Here is an 18,931-nt window from a genome sequence, read left to right on the forward strand (position 1 = left end):
AGCTTCAGACTAAAGTGATGGGTCAGGCCGCCGTATTTAACGCTACACAGGCAACACTGAACTATTACCCGATGCCAGGCCTGGTGCTGTGGCTTCCAGGCCGAAGGAAAGCGATGGGAACTGGGGGAGGGTTTGAACCCGGGCTTTCTGTTTCTAAGCTGTGCTCTCTGCATTCGCCGAGCTGGTAGCTGCCTAGGGCAGCTCCTCACTTCAGATGTCGCAAAGGAAGTCAGTGGGGAAATCGGCCTCTCTGCTTCCTGGTTCTTGTCATGTCCGTGTGCGTGGCCTTGCGTCCACGTTCCTTGCCCGTGTCACGTCCGTGTGCGCGGCCTTGCGTCCACGTTCCTTGCCCGTGTCACGTCCCTGTGCGCGGCCTTGCGTCCACGTTCCTTGCCCGTGTCACGTCCGTGTGCGCGGCCTTGCGTCCACGTTCCTTGCCCGTGTCACGTCCGTGTGCGTGGCCTTGCGTCCACGTTCCTTGCCCGTGTCACGTCCGTGTGCGCGGCCTTGCGTCCACGTTCCTTGCCCGTGTCACGTCCCTGTGCGTGGCCTTGCGTCCACGTTCCTTGCCCGTGTCACGTCCGTGTGCGCGGCCTTGCGTCCACGTTCCTTGCCCGTGTCACGTCCCTGTGCGTGGCCTTGCGTCCACGTTCCTTGCCCGTGTCACGTCCGTGTGCGTGGCCTTGCGTCCACGTTCCTTGCCCGTGTCACGTCCGTGTGCGTGGCCTTGCGTCCACGCTCCTACATCCGTCCCAATCCACCCCAGAGAACACACAGTGTTGCTTTCACATTCCGTAGAAATCTGTTATGACTTGACCATCGCTCGGTCATGGCCTAACTCATAAAAGACGGTGTCTCGTGGTCTCTATTCCAGATCCAGATCCACTTGCTACCACATTTTGGAATGAAGTTTTGTTTTAGAGTTCTTTCAGCTGTTTAATAGAGTTGATTGCAAAGCAGACAATTCAGCTTGCTACTGTTTGCATCCACAGTACATTTGTCTACATCATTAAAAGCCTCGTGTGGCTAGCGTCTTAACAGCTATTCCGGTTCGTAGGAAGACTTAGTCACTCTCTGGCCATTGTGCTGGTACGGGGCTAGCCAGGTGCACCCCTCCTCCCGGCCAGGCCGGGGCTCCGGGGCGCAGGGGCCCCCGGCTCTGCGGCGGGAGCGCACCGAGGAGGCCCGGTGTGACCCGGTGACCGCGCCGGCCGGAGCTGAGGAGGGCGGGGCCGGCTGCGGCTTCCTGGAGCAGGGTGGCCACCCTGGGCCACGGAGGCCGGGCGTGGAGGTGTCCTCGGCCTCCGGCCGCCACTTCCTCCCGTGGGGTCACCGTGGGCGGCAATCCCTCCTGTTCTCCCCCGGGGCACCGGGTCACAGACTTGCCCCGCTCCAGACCAAGAGGACGCAGGCTCAGCGTCATCTCCACGTGGAAGCTGGAGAGACCGAGGCACCGAGGAGTGAGGAAGCCCTAGGTCGGGCGCCCTCTCAGCGGGTAGAGCAGTAACCGACCGTGCCGCGGTGCCGCGGGCGGCTTGCGTTCGTGTCTGCGTTCCACCCTACAGCTATGTCTGTCCGGCCTCTCCGGTTGTCCTTTCACAAGTCTATCGGTGTCCACGCGTTGCCGTGACCAAGTACCCCAGCCTCGGCAGCTTACCCGGCCAAACGCCTGTCGCGTTGCGGCTTCTGGAGGCTGGAGGTGGGGCTTGGGAGGCTGCCTCCCTTTGAGGCTGAGCGGGGGACTCGGGGCCTCCCTCCCCCCGCCCCCCCGGGCCTCGCTGGCTTGCCTGGCTTTGCGCACGCCCGAGTGCAGGGCCCACCCCGCTGACCTCGTGTGCCAGGGCCCCCCCCCTGGTGGGGACCCCCCTCCACACAGAGTGCTCACCCGAGCCACAGCAGGCAGCGTGCTGCAGAGCGGTGGGCGTCTGGGCTGCAAGGTGGGGCGGTCCGCGGCCGGGGACGGGCGTGCCACCGGCCCTCTCCTTCCCGCAGGCGGCTTTCCCAGCAAACCTGCAGCTGGTCCTGGTTCTCCGGCCCACGGGGTTCTTCCAGAGGACTCTCTCGGACATCGCCTTCAAGTTCAATAGAGATGACTTTAAGATGAAGGTTCCGGTGAGTCTGCCTCTTCCCCGCCGGCGGCAGAGCCGAACGTGGTTGCGTTTGGGGGCCACCGTGACCACGAAATTCTCAAAGTCACCCCAGCACCTGGGCCACAGGTCAGACCCCACAGGCCTGGGCCAGCAGACTCGTTCCTCTGCTCCGTCTCCCCCACCCCGCCCCGCCCCACCCCGCCGGTCTGGGAGGAGGTGTGGGCCGGCCCGGGCCCGGGGAAGGGGTGGGGGGGTCCGGCGTTGCCACGGGACACGGGGCAGGGCGGCCGCGAGCTCATTCCCCCCTCGCGGAGAGGAGGGGCCCAGAGGCCACGCCCACTCGGGGGCGTCGCCGCCCGCCCGGGCTCCTCAGAGGGCTTCTGGGAGCCAGACATTCTGGAAGCAGCCACCGACCTCCAGGCGGCGGCTGACCCTTGGCGTGCGTGCCTCCGGCCACGCGGCTCCTCTGCCCACGTGGACGGTGACCGTCGGTGCCGTGTGTGACCTTGGTGCTGGAGGGCACCGCCCAGCCGGCCCGGGCACAGCCCTGGCAGCCCACAGAGGCCGGAGGTCACGGAGGGAGGCGACCCCTCTCCTGGGTGGCTCAATCCCACATCCCGGGAAGCTTGCAAGTTGCTTGATTGGGCTTCACCTTGCGGCGGGGATGTAACTTCCGTGAGTGTGCGTGTGTGCCGGTCCTGGGGCTTGAGCGCAGGGCCCGGCCACCGTTCCCAAGCTTCCGTGGCTCCGCGCGTGTGAGCCACGGCTCCGCTTGTGGCTTTCTGCTGGTGCGTGGGAGGGAAGCGTCTCCTGGACTCTCCTGCCCGGGCTGGCTTCAGTTCCTGATCCTCCGACCTCAGCCTCCTGAGCAGCTAGGATGAGCGGAACGAGCCCTTCTCGCCCGGCAGCCGGGCGTGCTTTCTACGCGGGCTCTCGGGCTGGGCCCGCCGACGGGCACCGCTGAGCAGTTCCCTGCCGTGTGGGCACCAGCGACGGGGGGGGGGGGGGGGCCGGGGAGCCCCGCCCTCCACCCACAGACGCCGCGTGCGTCCCCCATGGGGCAGCGGTGACCCCCCTCCCCCCGCAAGGTCGCCCACACGGAGAGTCCCTGCTCGCATGCACACTCAATAATACATGGCGCGGTATCAGATAGCCCTCCGGCCTCGCCCCCCAGCCTGCTCTGTGGGACCCGGCTGCTCACGAAGTCCGTGTTCCTCCGCGGACGCGGGCGCCGTGCAGGGTGCCTCCCAGCGCCCCTCCCGGGAGGCCCGCAGGTACCCGCGATCGGCACCTCGTCGGTCAGGCTCTCTGCCCTGGCTTCCCCCCCCCCCCCCGCCCCTCGGCGGTGCCCAGTGCGACCCAGGCTACGGTGTGTGTGTGTGTGTGTGTGTGTGTGTGTGTGCCCAGTGTACCAACAAGAGCACTGAGGCCTGGAGAGAAGAAGCCACTCCCAGGGCCAGCCGGCTCGGACGGAGGGCCAGAGCCTCGGTGCCCGGGCGGGAGGCCGGCTCCCGGTCCCCGGTGCCGCCGACCCGGGCCTTGTCCCCGCAGGTCATAATGCTAAGCTCGGTACCAGAGCTGCATGGCTACATCGACAAGTCCCAGCTGACCGAGGACCTCGGGGGAACCCTGGCCTACTGCCACTCCAGATGGCTGTGCCACCGCACGGTGGGTGCCCCGTGCCCCGCGCCCCACGCCGAGCCCGCGTTGACCCGCGTCAGCCCCGCGGGGACGGCTTCGGCAGGACGACCGAGCCTTTCCCAGTTTCCGCCCCAGGATGAGGCGATGGTCTCCGAGGACCTTAGTCATTGCAAAGAATAGCAGTAAGAGACAGCAATGACTCGGGGCGTGGCTCTGTCTGGTCCTCGGAGACAACGCTGTACCGTGAGGGCTGGCACTTCATTAACAAGGAGGGACACGGACGGACAGACGGGCGGGCGGGCGGGCGGGCAGAAGGACTCTGGTGCTGGGGGTATTTGTAAATCGGATGGTGCATTCCTGAGGAGGCATCTCTCTGCACGCGCGCGCGCGCCCGGCTCGCCGCTCCTTGCACACGCGTGCGCGGCCCGCTCCGCGGCTCCCCTCCCCGAGGACCGTCCTGACGGGTGTCGGCTTTCGGCGTGGCTGGCGGTGCTGCGCGCCGGGCCCTGACCGCGCTCCCCTCCTCCAAGGCCATAGAGAGCTTCGCCCTCATGGTGAAGCAGACGGCGCAGATGCTGCAGGCCTTCGGGACCGAGCTGGCCGAGACGGAGCTGCCCAACGACGTGCCGTCCACCCGCGCGGTGCTGCGCGCCCACACGGAGAAGAAGGGCAAGGCCAAGGTGAGCGCGGCTCCCGGGGCCAGGGCTCGAGCCCGGCTCCCGCCAGCCAGCTCCGGGAGGGGGGCAGACGGGCGCCGGGCCGCATCCGCCGGGGACGTGAGCAGCTCCGGACCCGGCTTCTCACCGCCGCGCGAGACTCGGGGACTGCGCCGGGCTGGGCGGCGCGGCTCCCCGTGGGTCCGTCCGGGTGGCGCCTCGGGAACTGCGGTGCGGGCAGCTGCGGTGCCTGCGCCGGGTCCTCTCACCGGCGACCGCGAAGCCAGACGCGGTCGGCTTTCCCGCTCACGGCCTCTCGTGCGCACTCTCTGAGTCCCTCGCGCCGCGGGTCAACTCCGCGGCCGGCTTGGGGGAGGGGGGGTTCTGAGCGGTCGGCACGGGCTGGCGTCTCGGGGACCGTGCCCCGCTCCGCCCGGCGGGCCCCGCCCCCTGCGCGACGAGGCCGGCTGCGGGAGAGGCGGGAGCGGAGCCGGTTTCTGGTTTCCTCTTTACCTAATCCCGCGCCCCGGGCGACTGTAACCCTAGCCCTGCCGCCGCCCACCGCAGCGACGCGCCCGGCGGCTGCTCTCCTCCCCGCTCCCGGGTGACGGGTGGTTTCGCACCCACCACGCGCAGTGCCCGGCGGGGCCGGGGCCCGCGGGGGCTGCCCGGCCAGGCCGCGTCCTCTCCTCTCCGCAGGACGACCTGCGGCGGGCGCTGAAGGAGGGGCACGGCATCCTGGCGAGCCTCGGGGAGCCGCTGGCCGAGAGCGCGGCGCTCAGCCTGAACCAGGACCAGCTGGACAGCCAGGCCACCGTGCAGAGGTGAGGCCCGGCCCCGAGGGGCCCCGGGGGAGCGCAGACGTCCCTGCACGCAGCCTCTGGGCGGAGGTGGAAGGGCTCCTCCAGGGCAGGAACGTGGTCCGGGGCTGTGGTGTCAGCCTGGTTGGAGGCACGGGTCTGGGGGTGGTGGCACAGGTGGGGGGGTGGTGGCACAGGTGGGGGGGTGGTGGCACAGGTGGGGGGGTGGTGGCACAGGTGGGGGGGTGGTGGCACAGGTGGGGGGGTGGTGGCACAGGTGGGGGGGTGGTGGCACAGGTGGGGGGGTGGTGGCACAGGTGGGGTGGTGGTGGCACAGGTGGGGGGGTGTCTGGCTCCAGTGAGTGTCCGTCCTCACTACGGAGCGCAGGACAGAACACTGCTGGATTCGGGTCAGCGAGTGCCTGGGACTTGGGGGGGTGTCCACCACCCCGCTGCCCGCCCCATCCTGCCCTCCCCACAGGGGGACAGGCTCATGGCTCCGCCTCCCGGGTGGCTCGCTCAGCTCTCTAGTGGACTTTTCCCACCAGCCACGTGCAGGGCGGGCATGCTCTGCCGGGGATGGGGGCGGGGGGGGGGCTCTGCCAGAGACACGGGGCTGAGCCGGGGGCTCGGAGCAGGTGTTGGTTAAGCGGTTCCCACTGGGCTGGGCACCTGCACCACGGGGAGGCGGTCCACCAACGTCTTCCTCATCTGCCACCTGGAGCCCGCGGGGCGAGCCTGCAGGGTGGGGAGGGCTGGGGGTGCCAGCCGGGGTGAGCAGAGGAGCAGGGGGGAGACGTGGAGGGCCAGCGCCGGCGCCCGGCCTCCCCACCGGCGGCAGCTGCCGCTCCGCCCTGACCCAGGCTGGGAGCGGGACTCGGGGTTTGCCCCGGTCGTGATCGAGAAGGACCAAGGGGCACCACACCCACGGCACTGGTGCAGGAAGGGAGGCACGGGGCTGGGTTTTGTCAGGGGTGCCTGTCATTTGTACCCCAGGGACCATGGGCCCCACCTGCACACCCTCAGCGTGGAGTCCGTGAGGGCTGGTGGAGATGGGCCCTCCCCCGGGCGCTGGCAGGTGCAGTCGTGGGCCCTGCCCTGCCCCCCCCCCCAGCGCTGGCGGGTGCAGTCGTGGGTCCTGCCCTCCCCCGGGCGCTGGCGGGTGTAGTCGTGGGCCCTGCCTGCCCCGGGCGCTGGCGGGTGCAGTCGTGGGCCCTGCCTGCCCCGGGCGCTGGCGGAGGGCGCTGTCCACTCACCGCTCTGTGACTCTCTTCCAGGCTCCTGGCCCAGCTGAATGAAACTGAGGCAGCCTTCGACGAGTTCTGGGCGAAGCATCAGCAGAAGCTGGAGCAGTGCCTGCAGCTGCGGCACTTCGAGCAGGGCTTCCGGGAGGTGAGCGCCGGGCGCGGGGGGCGAGGGGGGCGGGGCCGTGTTAGTGCCGGGCCAGGGGACCGAGGAAGGGCGCGGGAGCAGGTCACCCTTCCCTGGCACTTGGAGACGAGCACAGGCCCCCACCCATGCGTCAGGGCCGACCCGGGAGACCCCAGGCCTCCGGCGGTAACTAAGCCACAGCCCAGACCCCGAGGCCCGCCGGTGCCCCGGCAGCCACCCGCTCAGCCCCGGAGGGCGGCGGCGGCGGCGGCCCGTCACTCCCTCCCGCCGCGTGGAGATCGCCACGTGCGGGGCACACGCGTGTGAGCGGGGCCGGCTCTCGCCCGGGTAGCCGGGGTTCCCCCCTTCATCCGGCGGAGCGGCGCCGTGGCGCGGTGGATCCACGCTCACCGTCCCCCGCTGGACCACACGCGCGTCCTGCCGGGGTCTGAGCACCGGGGACGGGGCCACCGGGGACGTTCGGGCCCTGCGTCCCGGCGGACCGTCGCCGAGCAGAGGGACCGCGCGTGTAGATGTTCAGGAGCCGCCCGCCCAGCCGGGCAGGGGGACGCGCGTCTGTAAGCTCAGCCGCTGGGGAGATGGGTGGAGGTCGGGGCTTGAGTTCGAGGACGGCCTGGGAGACGTGAGATCCCGCCTCAGAAACAGAACGAAGGCGGGAGGGCAGATCCTGCCCGCCATACCCGCCGCGCGGGGGCGGCGATGGGAGGATCAGACCCAGGCCAGGCCGGGTGGAGAGCAGGACTCCGTCCCCGGCCCGGCCGTGTCCCCGGCTGCAGGACGGCTGGACCGATGGCGTGTGGTTATGCCTGGCCGACAGCAGCCTTGGGTCAGATGTGCAGGCTGCAAACGTCTCTCCCCAGTCTCAGATTCTCTCTCCACACTTTTTTAAAAACAGGTTTTCAGAGAGCCAGTTTTTGTTTGTTTATTTGTTTTGATGATTCTCGTGGATCAGTTTTCCATTTAACCATCACACTCAAGAGTCCTGGATCCTTAGTACGCCCCCCCTAACTTCCCCTCTCCATTTTTATAGTGTTCTATTGAAGTCACTGACCCAGTTGAGTTCATTCGTCAGCTATGCGGATTGCATCACAGCTTTCTCCCGGCGATTCCCTCCCGCCCTGGTCGGGCCCCCAGTGGGCATGTGTGTCCCCGGCTGCTGCGGTTTCTCCGTGTTACTCTGTCTATCCGTCTGTCTCTCAGACACGTGCACAACTTGCACGGCCGCCTGCTAAGTCTTCAAACTGGGGAGACAAAGTCTTCAAAAAAAATCTTTCTGCTGCTCTGATTCCTTTGTCCTTATAAATTTTAAAGTGATTAGTCTTAGCCACAGCTAAGCTTTGCTGGAGAGTTCCGTAGGGATTGGCTGAAGCACCCGTGCGGGTCTCCACGCACTTGCCAATCTGCGTGGTGTGGGCAGGCACCCATGCAGGTTTCTACACGCTTGCCAGTCCACGTGGCGTGGCCAGCACTCTACCATTGAGCCACGCCTCCCTCCGGCCCTGCTGCAGGGTTTTGGTAGGTGATTTTTAAATCAACCTCAGAAGTTTCTCTCTGGTCCTGGCTCTCCAGGAGATCTTACAATGCTAAGCAGCCTGCTCCGTGGAGCAAATGCCTTTTCTGCCTACGCTGATCCGACTGTGGTTTTTCGACTTGGATTTGCTGATGTGGCAGGGGGTAGGATTGGCTCTCACAGTCCGAACCAGCCTTGTGTCTCTGAAATAACTCAGGCATGGCGCTCAGTTGTTTTTGTACACTGCTCAAGTCTACGGACAGTGGTTGGCTAGCAGTTTTCGCATCCGTGCTCAGGGAGGGGCGCTGGCCTGCCGTTCTCTTCTTTCTTGAAAGCTGTCTTCTTTTCCTGGCCTGGGAGGCGTCAGCCGTGAGGTGCAGGGCAGTGCTCCCTGCCCGCTGCTTTCGCGAGGTTGCACAGCGTTCTGCATTGGTGGGATTCGCCAGGGAACCCGTCCGGCGCTGCCGTGATGACCTGTTGCACCCGGAGTGAGAGGTGGCCGTGCAGTGTCACGAGCCAGTCCCCTCTGTGCGGTGGGCGGCGCGTGTCCGGATGCTTTCCTCCTCCCCGGAGGGCTCCGCAGTGGTAGCCCCCGGTCTCACCGCAGAGCTGGGCGATGTGCTACCTCTCTTCTTCTCTTCCGTGGTCGTGTTGCTGGAGATCCATTGCTCTATTTTGTGGGTTTTCTTCATCACTATCTGTTTTCCACTTGATTACTTTCTGGTTTTATCTCCATTCCTCTGGATTTGTTTTGGTGTTTTCCTGGGTTCTTGAAGGGGAGTTTACATTATTTACTTGAGAAAATTTTCTTTTCTAATGTGTGTGTGTGAGAAAGAGAGAGAAACACATATGCACATATACGTACATATATGTGTATATAAAATGCTATGAACTTTCCTCTTGGCACTCCTTTAGCTGCATCATTACAAATTTTGATATTTGTATTTTCACTTATTTCATTTTCCCTAAAACCTCCCCTTGGCCCCTCTTGATTGTATACATTTGATTTCTAAGTGTTCACAGAGTTTTCCTGTTACCTTTCTATTCCTGACTTCAGCTTTGAGTCACCGTGACCAGAGACAAGCACGGTTCTCATGTTTCATTTCTGGATTAGGGGGTTCATCTCGTGCCCCGGAATGTGTTCTGACTGGGAGCGTGTGCTCAGGCCCCGAGGTGGAGGGGGCTCTGCTGTGTGTGACGCCATCTGTTATGTCCATCACGCCAGGCTGGGTTCTGGTACTGAGCTCGAATCGATCGTGGCTGTACTTGGCCTAGAGTCACTGAGGCCCTAGGTCAAAGTGGAAGCGGTCTTGGCTCCCTGCCCCCCCCCACCTCGCCAGGTTTGGGGAACATGCTTCCATGCGCTGACGGGCACACGCAGGATCCCTGTCACAAGGGCTCCCTCCATGTCCCTGTGACTCCAGAGTTCCTGCATCTTCCCTGGTGTTCACCCAGCCTCTCCTGCGCGCCTGCTGGTGGCTGCGTTTCCACCCGTCGCCTTCTGCCTGTGGCGCTGTGGCTTGGACGAGGCCCCTGCCGGCCATCAGCTGGCCGTGCCCCCTCCTCCCCGCCAGGCTCTGTCCTTCAGTGGCTGAATTCAGTGGCTTACGGTCGGCGCACTTAGGGGTTCAGGAGGGATGTAGGGATTCCACGTGTCCATTTGTTTTGCATTTTGTTTGTGATATTTCTATTTTTCTTTTCCCTGCCTTCCTGCGGTCACTTAGACATTTTCTAGAATGTTGTTTGTGGCGTTTAGTCTCGTTGTGTGGCTCTTTGAGTAGTTGCCCTGTGTGTCTCGTCATAGGTCCAGATGGATGGCATCAGTGGTTGTGTGCCTGTGATGTATGGTCTGTATCTAATTCCTCTACATCCACCTAGAGCCGATCAAACTCTTCTGCATACAGCTAGAGCCGATCTAATTCTTCTGCATACATCTAGAGCCTATCTAACTCTTCTGCATACATCTAGAGCCGGGTGGGCACAATTTCACTTCGAGCACAACATCTGCACAGTGAACCTTGTCTTCCTGGGGGTTCTGGAACTGTGAGACAAGAGTGATTTTGCCATGGAAGCAAGCCCCCTGCCACCCCAACATGGAGAATGGGCTGGCCCCAGTGCACAGCCCACCGTGTCCCCCCGCCCTGTCCCCCTCCCCGTCTCCACACCACATCCCCCTGCCCCGTCCCTCCGCCATGTCCCTCCACCGAGTCGCCCCACCGCGTCGCTCCAGCACGCGGCAGGATGGGCAGAGAAGACTGAGTGTCAGGGGCTGAGGCCGGGCTGGTGCCTGGGTTCTCCGCCTCCCTGCCGCTCGCCTGGGCGTCCTGCGCGGGGCTCGGGGTGCTGAGATGACCGTCCTCCACCGCAGGTCAAGGCGGCCCTGGACTCGGTGTCCCAGAAGATAGCCACCTTCACCGACGTGGGCAACAGCCTGGCACACGTGCACCACCTGCTGAAGGACCTGAGCAGCTTCGAGGCCAAGTCCAGCGTGAGAAGGGGTGGCGGGTGGAGGGGCCGCGCCACGCGGCGACCGGAGGGCCCCGCACCCCCACCGTCTGCCACCCCAGCGGGAGTCCCGGGCCTAGGGTGGCTGCAGGGATTAGGGGGCCCCACCTTTGACCCTTAGGGTGGGGCCAGAACACGCCGAGCCCACGGACGGTGCGTGGCTGTGCCTTGCGGGTGGCGGAGCTGACTCTCCGTGCGGGGCTGTGCCTTGTGGGTGGCGGAGCTGACTCCCCGTGCGGGGCTGTGTCTGGCAGGCGGCTGTGGACAGGGCGCGAGCGCTGTCGCTCGAGGGCCAGCAGCTCATTGAGAACAAGCACTACGCCGTGGACTCCATTCACCCCAAGTGCCAGGAGCTGCAGGGCCTCTGCGACCACTTCACAGCCGAGATCGGCAGGAGGAGGGAGCTGCTCGGCAAGGCCCTGGAGCTGCACAGCCTCCTCGAGACGGTAGGAGCCCGCCGCACCGCGGTGCTCCCACGACTCACACCGCGGTGCTCCCGCTGTTCACACCGCTGTGCTCCCAATGTTCACACCGCGGTGCTCCCACTACTCACACCACTGTGCTCCCACTGCTCACACTCCTGTCCTTCCTGCTCACACTCCTGTCCTCCTCACACTCCTGTCCTCCTCCTCACACTCCTGCCCTCCTCACACTCCTGTCCTCCTCCTCACACTCCTGTCCTCCTCACACTCCTGTCCTCCTCCTCACACTCCTGTCCTCCTCCTCACACTCCTGTCCTCCTCACACTCCTGTCCTCCTCACACTCCTGTCCTCCTCACACTCCTGTCCTCCTCCTCACACTCCTGTCCTCCTCACACTCCTGTCCTCCTCACACTCCTGTCCTCCTCCTCACACTCCTGTCCTCCTCCTCACACTCCTGTCCTCCTCACACTCCTGTCCTCCTCCTCACACTCCTGTCCTCCTCCTCACACTCCTGTCCTCCTCACACTCCTGTCCTCCTCACACTCCTGTCCTCCTCACACTCCTGTCCTCCTCCTCACACTCCTGTCCTTCCTGCTCACACTCCTGTCCTCCTCACACTCCTGTCCTCCTCCTCACACTCCTGCCCTCCTCTTGCCCACACTCCTGTCCTCCTTCTGCCCGTACTCCTGTCCGCCCACTGCACCGACCCGACAGGAGGAGCTGCCCCTGAGTCCCACACCACGTCCTGGCCCAGCGCCCTCCTCTCTGGTCTTGGGGCTCCCCCTTCCTTTCTGAGCTCCTCACGGTCGGCGGGTCACGCAGTACCAACCCTGACGGGGCTCCCTCCCGCCTCAGCCCGGGCACTCGGCCTTGCCCGTCACGGCATGGCCGCTGCCCTCCCCCCCGCAGCGCGGGTCTAGCCAGAGGCGCCCACCCCACCCCCCGCCGTGGCCACGTCCCGTGGCTGTCCCCACCGGTGGGTGGCTCCGCGGACGTGGGGGGCCGGGGTGGTGTGGCGGGCCGGGGGACACGGACAGGGGCAAACCCCGCCGGCGATGCTCTGTTTCCAGTCCATGAAGTGGTGCGATGAGGGCATCTACCTGCTGGCCTCGCAGCCCGTGGACAAATGCCAGTCCCAGGACGGCGCCGAGGCCGCCCTCCGGGAGATCGAGAAGTTTCTAGAGACCGGAGCAGAGAAGAAGATCCAAGAGCTCAATAAAATTTACAAGGACTATGAGTCCATCCTCAACCCGGACCTCATGGTAACCCGGCCCGAACTTCTCGTCTGCAGCCCCGGGTCCGGGGGGGGGGGGGGAGCCGCGTGCGGGCGTGGGAGAGATTCCTTTGGGGTTCGCCACAGACGGGGCACGCTGGAGCTCGGGGCCGGAGCTCTCCCGAGGGGCGGCGGGAAGGCCCGGCCCGCCGCGCAAGCTCTGCCTGCCTCGGGACGGGCGCGTGGCCGGCCCCCCCCCCCCCTCCATCCACGCGGTGTCGTTTCAGGAGCACGTGCAGAAGGTCCTCCAGAAGCAGGAGAGCATGCAGGACATGTTCCACCGCAGGCAGGCCAGCCTGAAGAAGCTGGCGGCCAAGCAGACGCGGCCCGTGCAGCCCGTGGCCCCGCGGCCCGAAGCCCTCGCCAAGTCTCCCTGCCCCTCCCCAGGTGGGTGCCGCCGGGGAAGCCCCGTGGGCGGCCCTCCCCTCCGCCCGCCCGCCCGCCCGCTGCAGCCCAGGGCTCGGCTGGTCTTCCCGCCCTCCCTCCCCCCCCCCCCACCTTTTTCTCAACAACCTCGCCAGGCCTCGCCCCCCGCCACGTTGCCCGTCACTGTCCGCACGGCGCACGGCCTCTGCGGAGGGCACAGCGCTGGGAATACGGCGGGCTGCTGGGGCAAGTTCCTCAGGCGATGCCCCCTCCCTCCCGCCCGGAACCCGTGGTCCCTGCCGTTGCCAAAACGGCATCCCTCACTTGGCTCCGCCGCTCCAGCCTTCTGGCCTTTCCCAACTAGGACGCCAAGTCCTAGCCCTGTCCCTGTGTCCCGGCCCTGTGTCCCGGCCCTGTCATGGCCCTGTCCTGGCCCTGTCCCCTGGCCCTGTCCCCCGGCCCTGTCCCCTGTCCCTGTGTCCTGGCCCTGTGTCCCAGCCCTGGCCTGGCCCTGTCCTGGCCCTGTCCCCCGGCCCTGTCCCCCGGCCCTGTCCCCCAGCCCTGTCCTGGCCCTGTCCTGGCCCTGTCCCCCAGCCCTGTCCTGGCCCTGTCCTGGCCCTGTCCCCTGGCCCTGTCCCCTGGCCCTGTCCCCCGGCCCTGTCCCCCGGCCCTGTCCCCCGGCCCTGTCCCCCGGCCCTGTCCCCGGGCCCTGTCCTGGCCCTGTCCTGGCCCTGTCCCCTGGCCCTGTCCTGGCCCTGTCCTGGCCCTGTCCCCTGGCCCTGTCCCCTGGCCCTGTCCCACAGCCCTGTCCTGGCCTTGTCCTGGCCCTGTCCCCCGGCCCTGTCATGGCCCTGTCCTGGCCCTGTCCCCTGGCCCTATCCTGGCCCTGTCCTGGCCGTCCCGGCCCTGTCCCCTGGCCCTGTCCTGGCCCTGTCCCCTGGCCCTGTCCCCTGGCCCTGTCCCACAGCCCTGTCCTGGCCTTGTCCTGGCCCTGTCCCCCGGCCCTGTCATGGCCCTGTCCTGGCCCTGTCCCCTGGCCCTATCCTGGCCCTGTCCTGGCCGTCCCGGCCCTGTCCCCTGGCCCTGTCCTGGCCCTGTCCTGGCCCTGTCCCCCGGCCCTGTCCTGGCCCTGTCCCCTGGCCCTGTCCCCCGTCCCTGTCCCCCGGCCAGATCTTCTCCGCAGCCACAGCAGACACCACTCCGTCTCCTGTCTCCCTTGTCTCCCCTGCGTTTCCTTTCCTTCCCCGCTTGGCTCTGTCACAGGACAGAGGTCAGCGGACGTGGAGTGTCTCGTGTGGGCCACGGGCCTGAGCCCCTGGAGAGCCGGGCTCTGCCTTCGTGCACCGTGGGTGGAGAGGAGAGGAGACGGCTTCCTCACCACACGGAGCCCCGCGGGTCACCCGGGGGCCTTCCTCGCTCTCGCCCGTCTGCCTCTGTTCCCTCCACCTTCCTGCCTCGTTTCTGCCCCGTGCCCCTCAGGCCAAGGCCCCCCCCACCCCAGAGGCTGCGGGGAGGGGGTCCCCAGCCTTCTCTCCACCCCTCTGCCGCCTTACCCACCTCTTGACGCCCCCCCCTTCCGCCTTCTCCATTCCTGTCCTTTCCTCTCATCCAGGGGCCTTTTCCTTGTTTCCCGGTGGGTATGTTTCCCCCTCCAGGAAGAGCTAATGCCTCCCCCGCCCCCCCCCTTTCCTCAACAGGCACCTGGCGAGGATCCGAGAACACGAGCTCCGAGGGCGGCGTGCGGAGGGGCCCCTACCGGAGGGCCAAGGTGAGGCCCGGGCCTCGAGGGGGACACAGCCGCAGCCCCCCCCCCCCCCCCCCGCGGGGCCACGCCCTCCCTCGGGAGGGGGCGGGAGCCGGCGTCGGAGGCTGCGCCGCCCCGCGTCCCACCTCGGTGCTGTTGCTCTCTCCTCAGAGTGAAATGAGCGAGAGCCAGCAAGGCCGGGCCGGCTCCGCGGGGGACGAGGAGGAGAGCCTGGCCGTGCTGCGCAGGTGCGTGGGGGGGGCCCCCGCCGCACGGGGGGGGGGGGCGGGGGAGGGGGGGCGGGCGCGGAGCCGGGCGCGGAGCCTCGGCGGGCACAGCGTCCACACCGCGCCCGCGGCCTGACGCCCCGCGGCTCCCCTCGCCTGGGCCTGGCCCCGCCCGGCCCTCCCCCCACCTCCCGAGGGCCCCCGGAGGTCACGGGGCGCACGGGGCTCCCCGCAGCCCGCAGGGCCCGGCCAGGCGCGCCGGTCGGGTCTGCTGACGCTCTCGAGGCGCAGGGAGCCTCGTGCGCCCCGCGCGGCGGCCCCTGCCCCGCCCTCTCGCCCGGGACGCAGAAGGGCCTCCGGCCTCCGTCCACGCAAACACAGGACGCGCCAGCCGGAGAAACCCGGAGCGGCGGGGACGGGGGGGGGGGGTGCGCTAGCCGGAGGGGACGTCCCGAGGAGGTCGGACACCGTGGCCGGTGTGTGTGAGTGTGAGTGTGACGGTCAGACGCCGTGGCACACACGTGTGAGTGTGTGTGATGGTCAGACGCCGTGGCACACACGTGTGAGTGTGTGTGATGTCAGACGCCGTGGCACACACGTGTGAGTGTGTGTGATGGTCAGACGCCATGGTACCGTGTGTGTGCATGTGAGTCGGTGTGTGTGATGATCGGACACCACAGCACACATGTGTTTGACGGTCAGATACCACGGCACACGTGTGTGTGACAGATACCACGGCATGTGTGTGTGATGGTCAGATACCACGGCACGTGTGTGTGTCACGGTCAGATACCACGGCACACGTGTGTGTGATGGTCAGATACCACGGCACACGTGTGTGTGTGTCACGGTCAGATACCACGGCACACGTGTGTGTGACATCAGATACCATGGCACATGTGTGTGTGTGTCACGGTCAGATACCACAGCACACGTGTGTGTGATGGTCAGATACCATGGTACGTGTGTGTGACGTCAGATACCACGGCACACGTGTGTGTGACGGTCTGATACCACGGCACACGTGTGTGTGATGGTCAGATACCATGGTACGTGTGTGTGACGTCAGATACCACGGCACACGTGTGTGTGACGGTCAGATACCACGGCACACGTGTGTGTGTGTGACGGTCAGATACCACGGCACACGTGTGTGTGTGTGTGCACGCGTGTGTCCGCCCGCCCCTGGACGGCCTCTGGCCTTGGTGTTTTCTCCGAGCACCTCCTCCAGGGAACCCTGCCTGTGCCCCAGGGGACCCCGGGCTGGCCCCCTCCGGCCGTGGCCGTGCCAAGCTAGGGGGGAGGGGAGGTTTTGGACATGGGAGCCCGCGAGTGCCAGGCGGCCTCCTCCCGCCGCCCCTCTGCCGGAGCGGGGGAGGCGCGTTCCAGAGTCGGAACGGCCCGGCTTGGGGGGGGCAGAGGCCGACCCCCCGGCTCCCGCGGGACGTGGAGGGGGCAGAGGCAGACGAGGCGCGCAGAGCAGAAACGCGGGCTCCCCCGTGGCTGGGGGGGGCGGCCTCCGTGGCTGTCGGGGTGCGGCCCGGGGCCCTGGGCTGTTCCCCCCGCCACCTGTCCACGCAGGACTCGCACACAGCACCGGCGGGGGGTAGGATGACCGCGCCGGCCCCGGTCCCGGGAGGCCCTGCCGCCTCGGCGTGCGCAGGGCGAGGGACTGCCGGTGACCCGCGCGCGACCGGCCCCGGTGCGCGTGGGGCCAGGAGGCAGGAGAGGGGCGGGGTCACCGCTCACGGGCCGCAGAGCGGGCGCAGCCGCCGTCGGGAGGGGCGAGGGGCCGGGGGAAGGGCCGCCGGGGGGAGGGTCCACCCTCCACTCCACCGGCCCTTCCGCCTCACCCCGAGGGGTCCTCGCGAGGCCGCGCCCCGTCCTCCTCGAGGCCCGGCTGCCCCCGCTGGCCCTCCAGCGCCCACCGCCGCCCCTCCCCGCCCCGTCCACAGGCACGTGATGAACGAGCTCCTGGACACCGAGCGGGCCTACGTGGAGGAGCTGCTCTGCGTCCTGGAGGTGAGCCTGGGCGCGGGGGGGGGAGGGGGCCAGGTGGGGTCCGCACAGGGAACAGGAAGGCGGCCCCACACAGACTCGCCTGACCCCCCCCCCCCCGGCAGGCTCGATGGGGGGCGCGTGGAAGGTTCCAGCACCAGGCCGGGCGGTGGAGGCGCTGAGCCAGTCCCCATGGTGCACTGGGGCAGAGGGCTGCAGGCCGGCCTCGAACCGGGGTGTCTGGGAAGAGAGAGGCCCCGGCCACCGCAGGCAGGCCGCCTGCCGCTTCCAATCCCAGTCACCATCGGGAGCACGGCGGCTTGGGTAACTCGCCCGGGCTTGCGGCGTGGAGAACGGAACCCGGGCCCGCTGGGGCGGCCGAACGCGCCGCCCTGGGCTCGCCGCCCAACCCGGAGCCGGCCCAGCCGTCCGCACGCGCCCTCGGAGCCGCGGCTGGGGGGGGCCCCCCGCCGGCTGACCCGTCCCCCCTCCCGCAGGGCTACGCCGCGGAGATGGACAACCCGCTGGTGGCCCACCTCCTCTCCCCGGGCCTGCACCACAAGAAGGAGGTGCTGTTCGGGAACATGGAGGAGATCTACCACTTCCACAACAGGTGACCCGCCGCCCACCCCCCGCCCCGCCCGCCCGCCCCCCTCACCGCCCCGCGGAGCCCAGGGCCGCCCCCCTCGCCCTCCTGGCTCCAGCGCCTGCCCCTCTGCGTAGGATCTTCCTGCGGGAGCTGGAGAGCTGCATGGACTGCCCGGAGCTGGTGGGGCGCTGCTTCCTGGAGCGGGTACGTACGGCACGTGCGCGCGGGTCGCGGGGGTGGGACCCCACGCTCCGTCCCCGGGACCCCGAGCCCCCCACGCCCTCCCCCCGGGTGCTCAGTCCCCGGGACCCCGAGCCCCCCACGCTCCGTCCCCGGGACCCCGAGCCCCCCACGCACAGTCCCCGGGACCCCGACCCCGAGCCCCCCACACTCAGTCCCCGGGACCCCGACCCCGAGCCCCCCACGCTCCGTCCCCAGGACCCCGAGCCCCCCACGCTCAGTCCCCGGGACCCCGACCCGAGCCCCCCACACTCAGTCCCCGGGACCCCGAGCCCCCCACACTCAGTCCCCAGGACCCCGAGACCCCTACGCTCAGTCCCCGGGACCCCGAGCCCCCCACGCTCAGTCCCTGGAACCCCCAGCCCCCCACGCTCAGTCCCCGGGACCCCGAGCCCCCCCACGCTCAGTCCCCGGGACGCCACGCCCTCCGCCTGGGTGCTCAGTCCCCGGAACCCCCAGCCCCCCACGCTCAGTCCCCGTGACCCTGAGCCCCCCACGCTCAGTCCCCGGGACCCCGAGCCCCCCACACTCAGTCCCCAGGTGCTCAGTCCCCGTGACCCCAACCCCGAGCCCCCCACGCTCAGTCCCCGGGACCCCGAGCCCCCCACGCTCAGTCCCTGGGACCCCGAGCCCCCCACGCTCAGTCCCTGGACCCCGAGTCCCCCACGCTCAGTCCCCGGGACCCCGAGCCCCCCACGCTCAGTCCCCGGGACCCCGAGCCCCCCACACTCAGTCCCTGGGACCCTGAGCCCCCCACACTCAGTCCCTGGGTGCTCAGTCCCCGTGACCCCGACCCCGAGCCCCCCACGCTCAGTTCCTGGGACCCCGAGCCCCCCACGCTCAGTCCCTGGACCCCGAGCCCCCCACGCTCAGTCCCCGGGACCCCGAGCCCCCCACGCTCAGTCCCTGGGACCCCGAGCCCCCCACGCTCAGTCCCTGGACCCCGAGTCCCCCACGCTCAGTCCCCGGGACCCCGAGCCCCCCACGCTCAGTCCCCGGGACCCCGAGCCCCCCACACTCAGTCCCTGGGACCCTGAGCCCCCCACACTCAGTCCCTGGGTGCTCAGTCCCCGTGACCCCGACCCCGAGCCCCCCACGCTCAGTTCCTGGGACCCCGAGCCCCCCACGCTCAGTCCCTGAGACCCCCAGCCCCCCACGCTCAGTCCCCAGGACCCCGAGCCCCCCACGCTCAGTCCCCAGGACCCCGAGCCCCCCACGCTCAGTCCCCGTGACCCTGAGCCCCCCACGCTCAGTCCCCAGGACCCCCAGCCCCCCACGCTCAGTCCCTGTGACCCCCAGCCCCCCACGCCCCCCCAGGTGCTCAGTCCCCGGGACCCCGAGCCCCCCCACGCTCAGTCCCCGGGTGCTCAGACCCCGTGACCCCGACCCCAAGCCCCCCACACTCAGTCCCCGTGACCCCCAGCCCCCCATGCCCTCCCCCCAGGTGCTCAGTCCCCGTGACCCTGAGCCCCCCACG

The 18,931-nt window shown here is 68.1% G+C and overlaps 1 protein-coding gene across 1 annotated transcript in view; it reads left to right on the forward strand.

Moving 5' to 3' along the window:
* The window catches only part of LOC125345518 (guanine nucleotide exchange factor DBS-like), a 928,411-nt gene that overhangs the window by 892,504 nt on the left and 16,976 nt on the right, over positions 1–18,931 (forward strand). Inside the window, 14 exon segments of the mRNA XM_048337652.1 lie at positions 1,993–2,112; positions 3,642–3,758; positions 4,262–4,411; positions 5,087–5,211; positions 6,465–6,579; positions 10,458–10,577; positions 10,849–11,040; positions 12,088–12,279; positions 12,518–12,677; positions 14,354–14,424; positions 14,572–14,648; positions 16,583–16,649; positions 17,123–17,238; positions 17,349–17,418. Of these exon segments, the coding sequence (XP_048193609.1) occupies positions 1,993–2,112; positions 3,642–3,758; positions 4,262–4,411; positions 5,087–5,211; positions 6,465–6,579; positions 10,458–10,577; positions 10,849–11,040; positions 12,088–12,279; positions 12,518–12,677; positions 14,354–14,424; positions 14,572–14,648; positions 16,583–16,649; positions 17,123–17,238; positions 17,349–17,418 (1,692 nt within the window).

Source organism: Perognathus longimembris, unplaced genomic scaffold (genome assembly GCF_023159225.1).
Source record: "Perognathus longimembris pacificus isolate PPM17 unplaced genomic scaffold, ASM2315922v1 HiC_scaffold_5797, whole genome shotgun sequence".
Classification (NCBI taxonomy): Eukaryota; Metazoa; Chordata; class Mammalia; order Rodentia; family Heteromyidae; genus Perognathus; species Perognathus longimembris.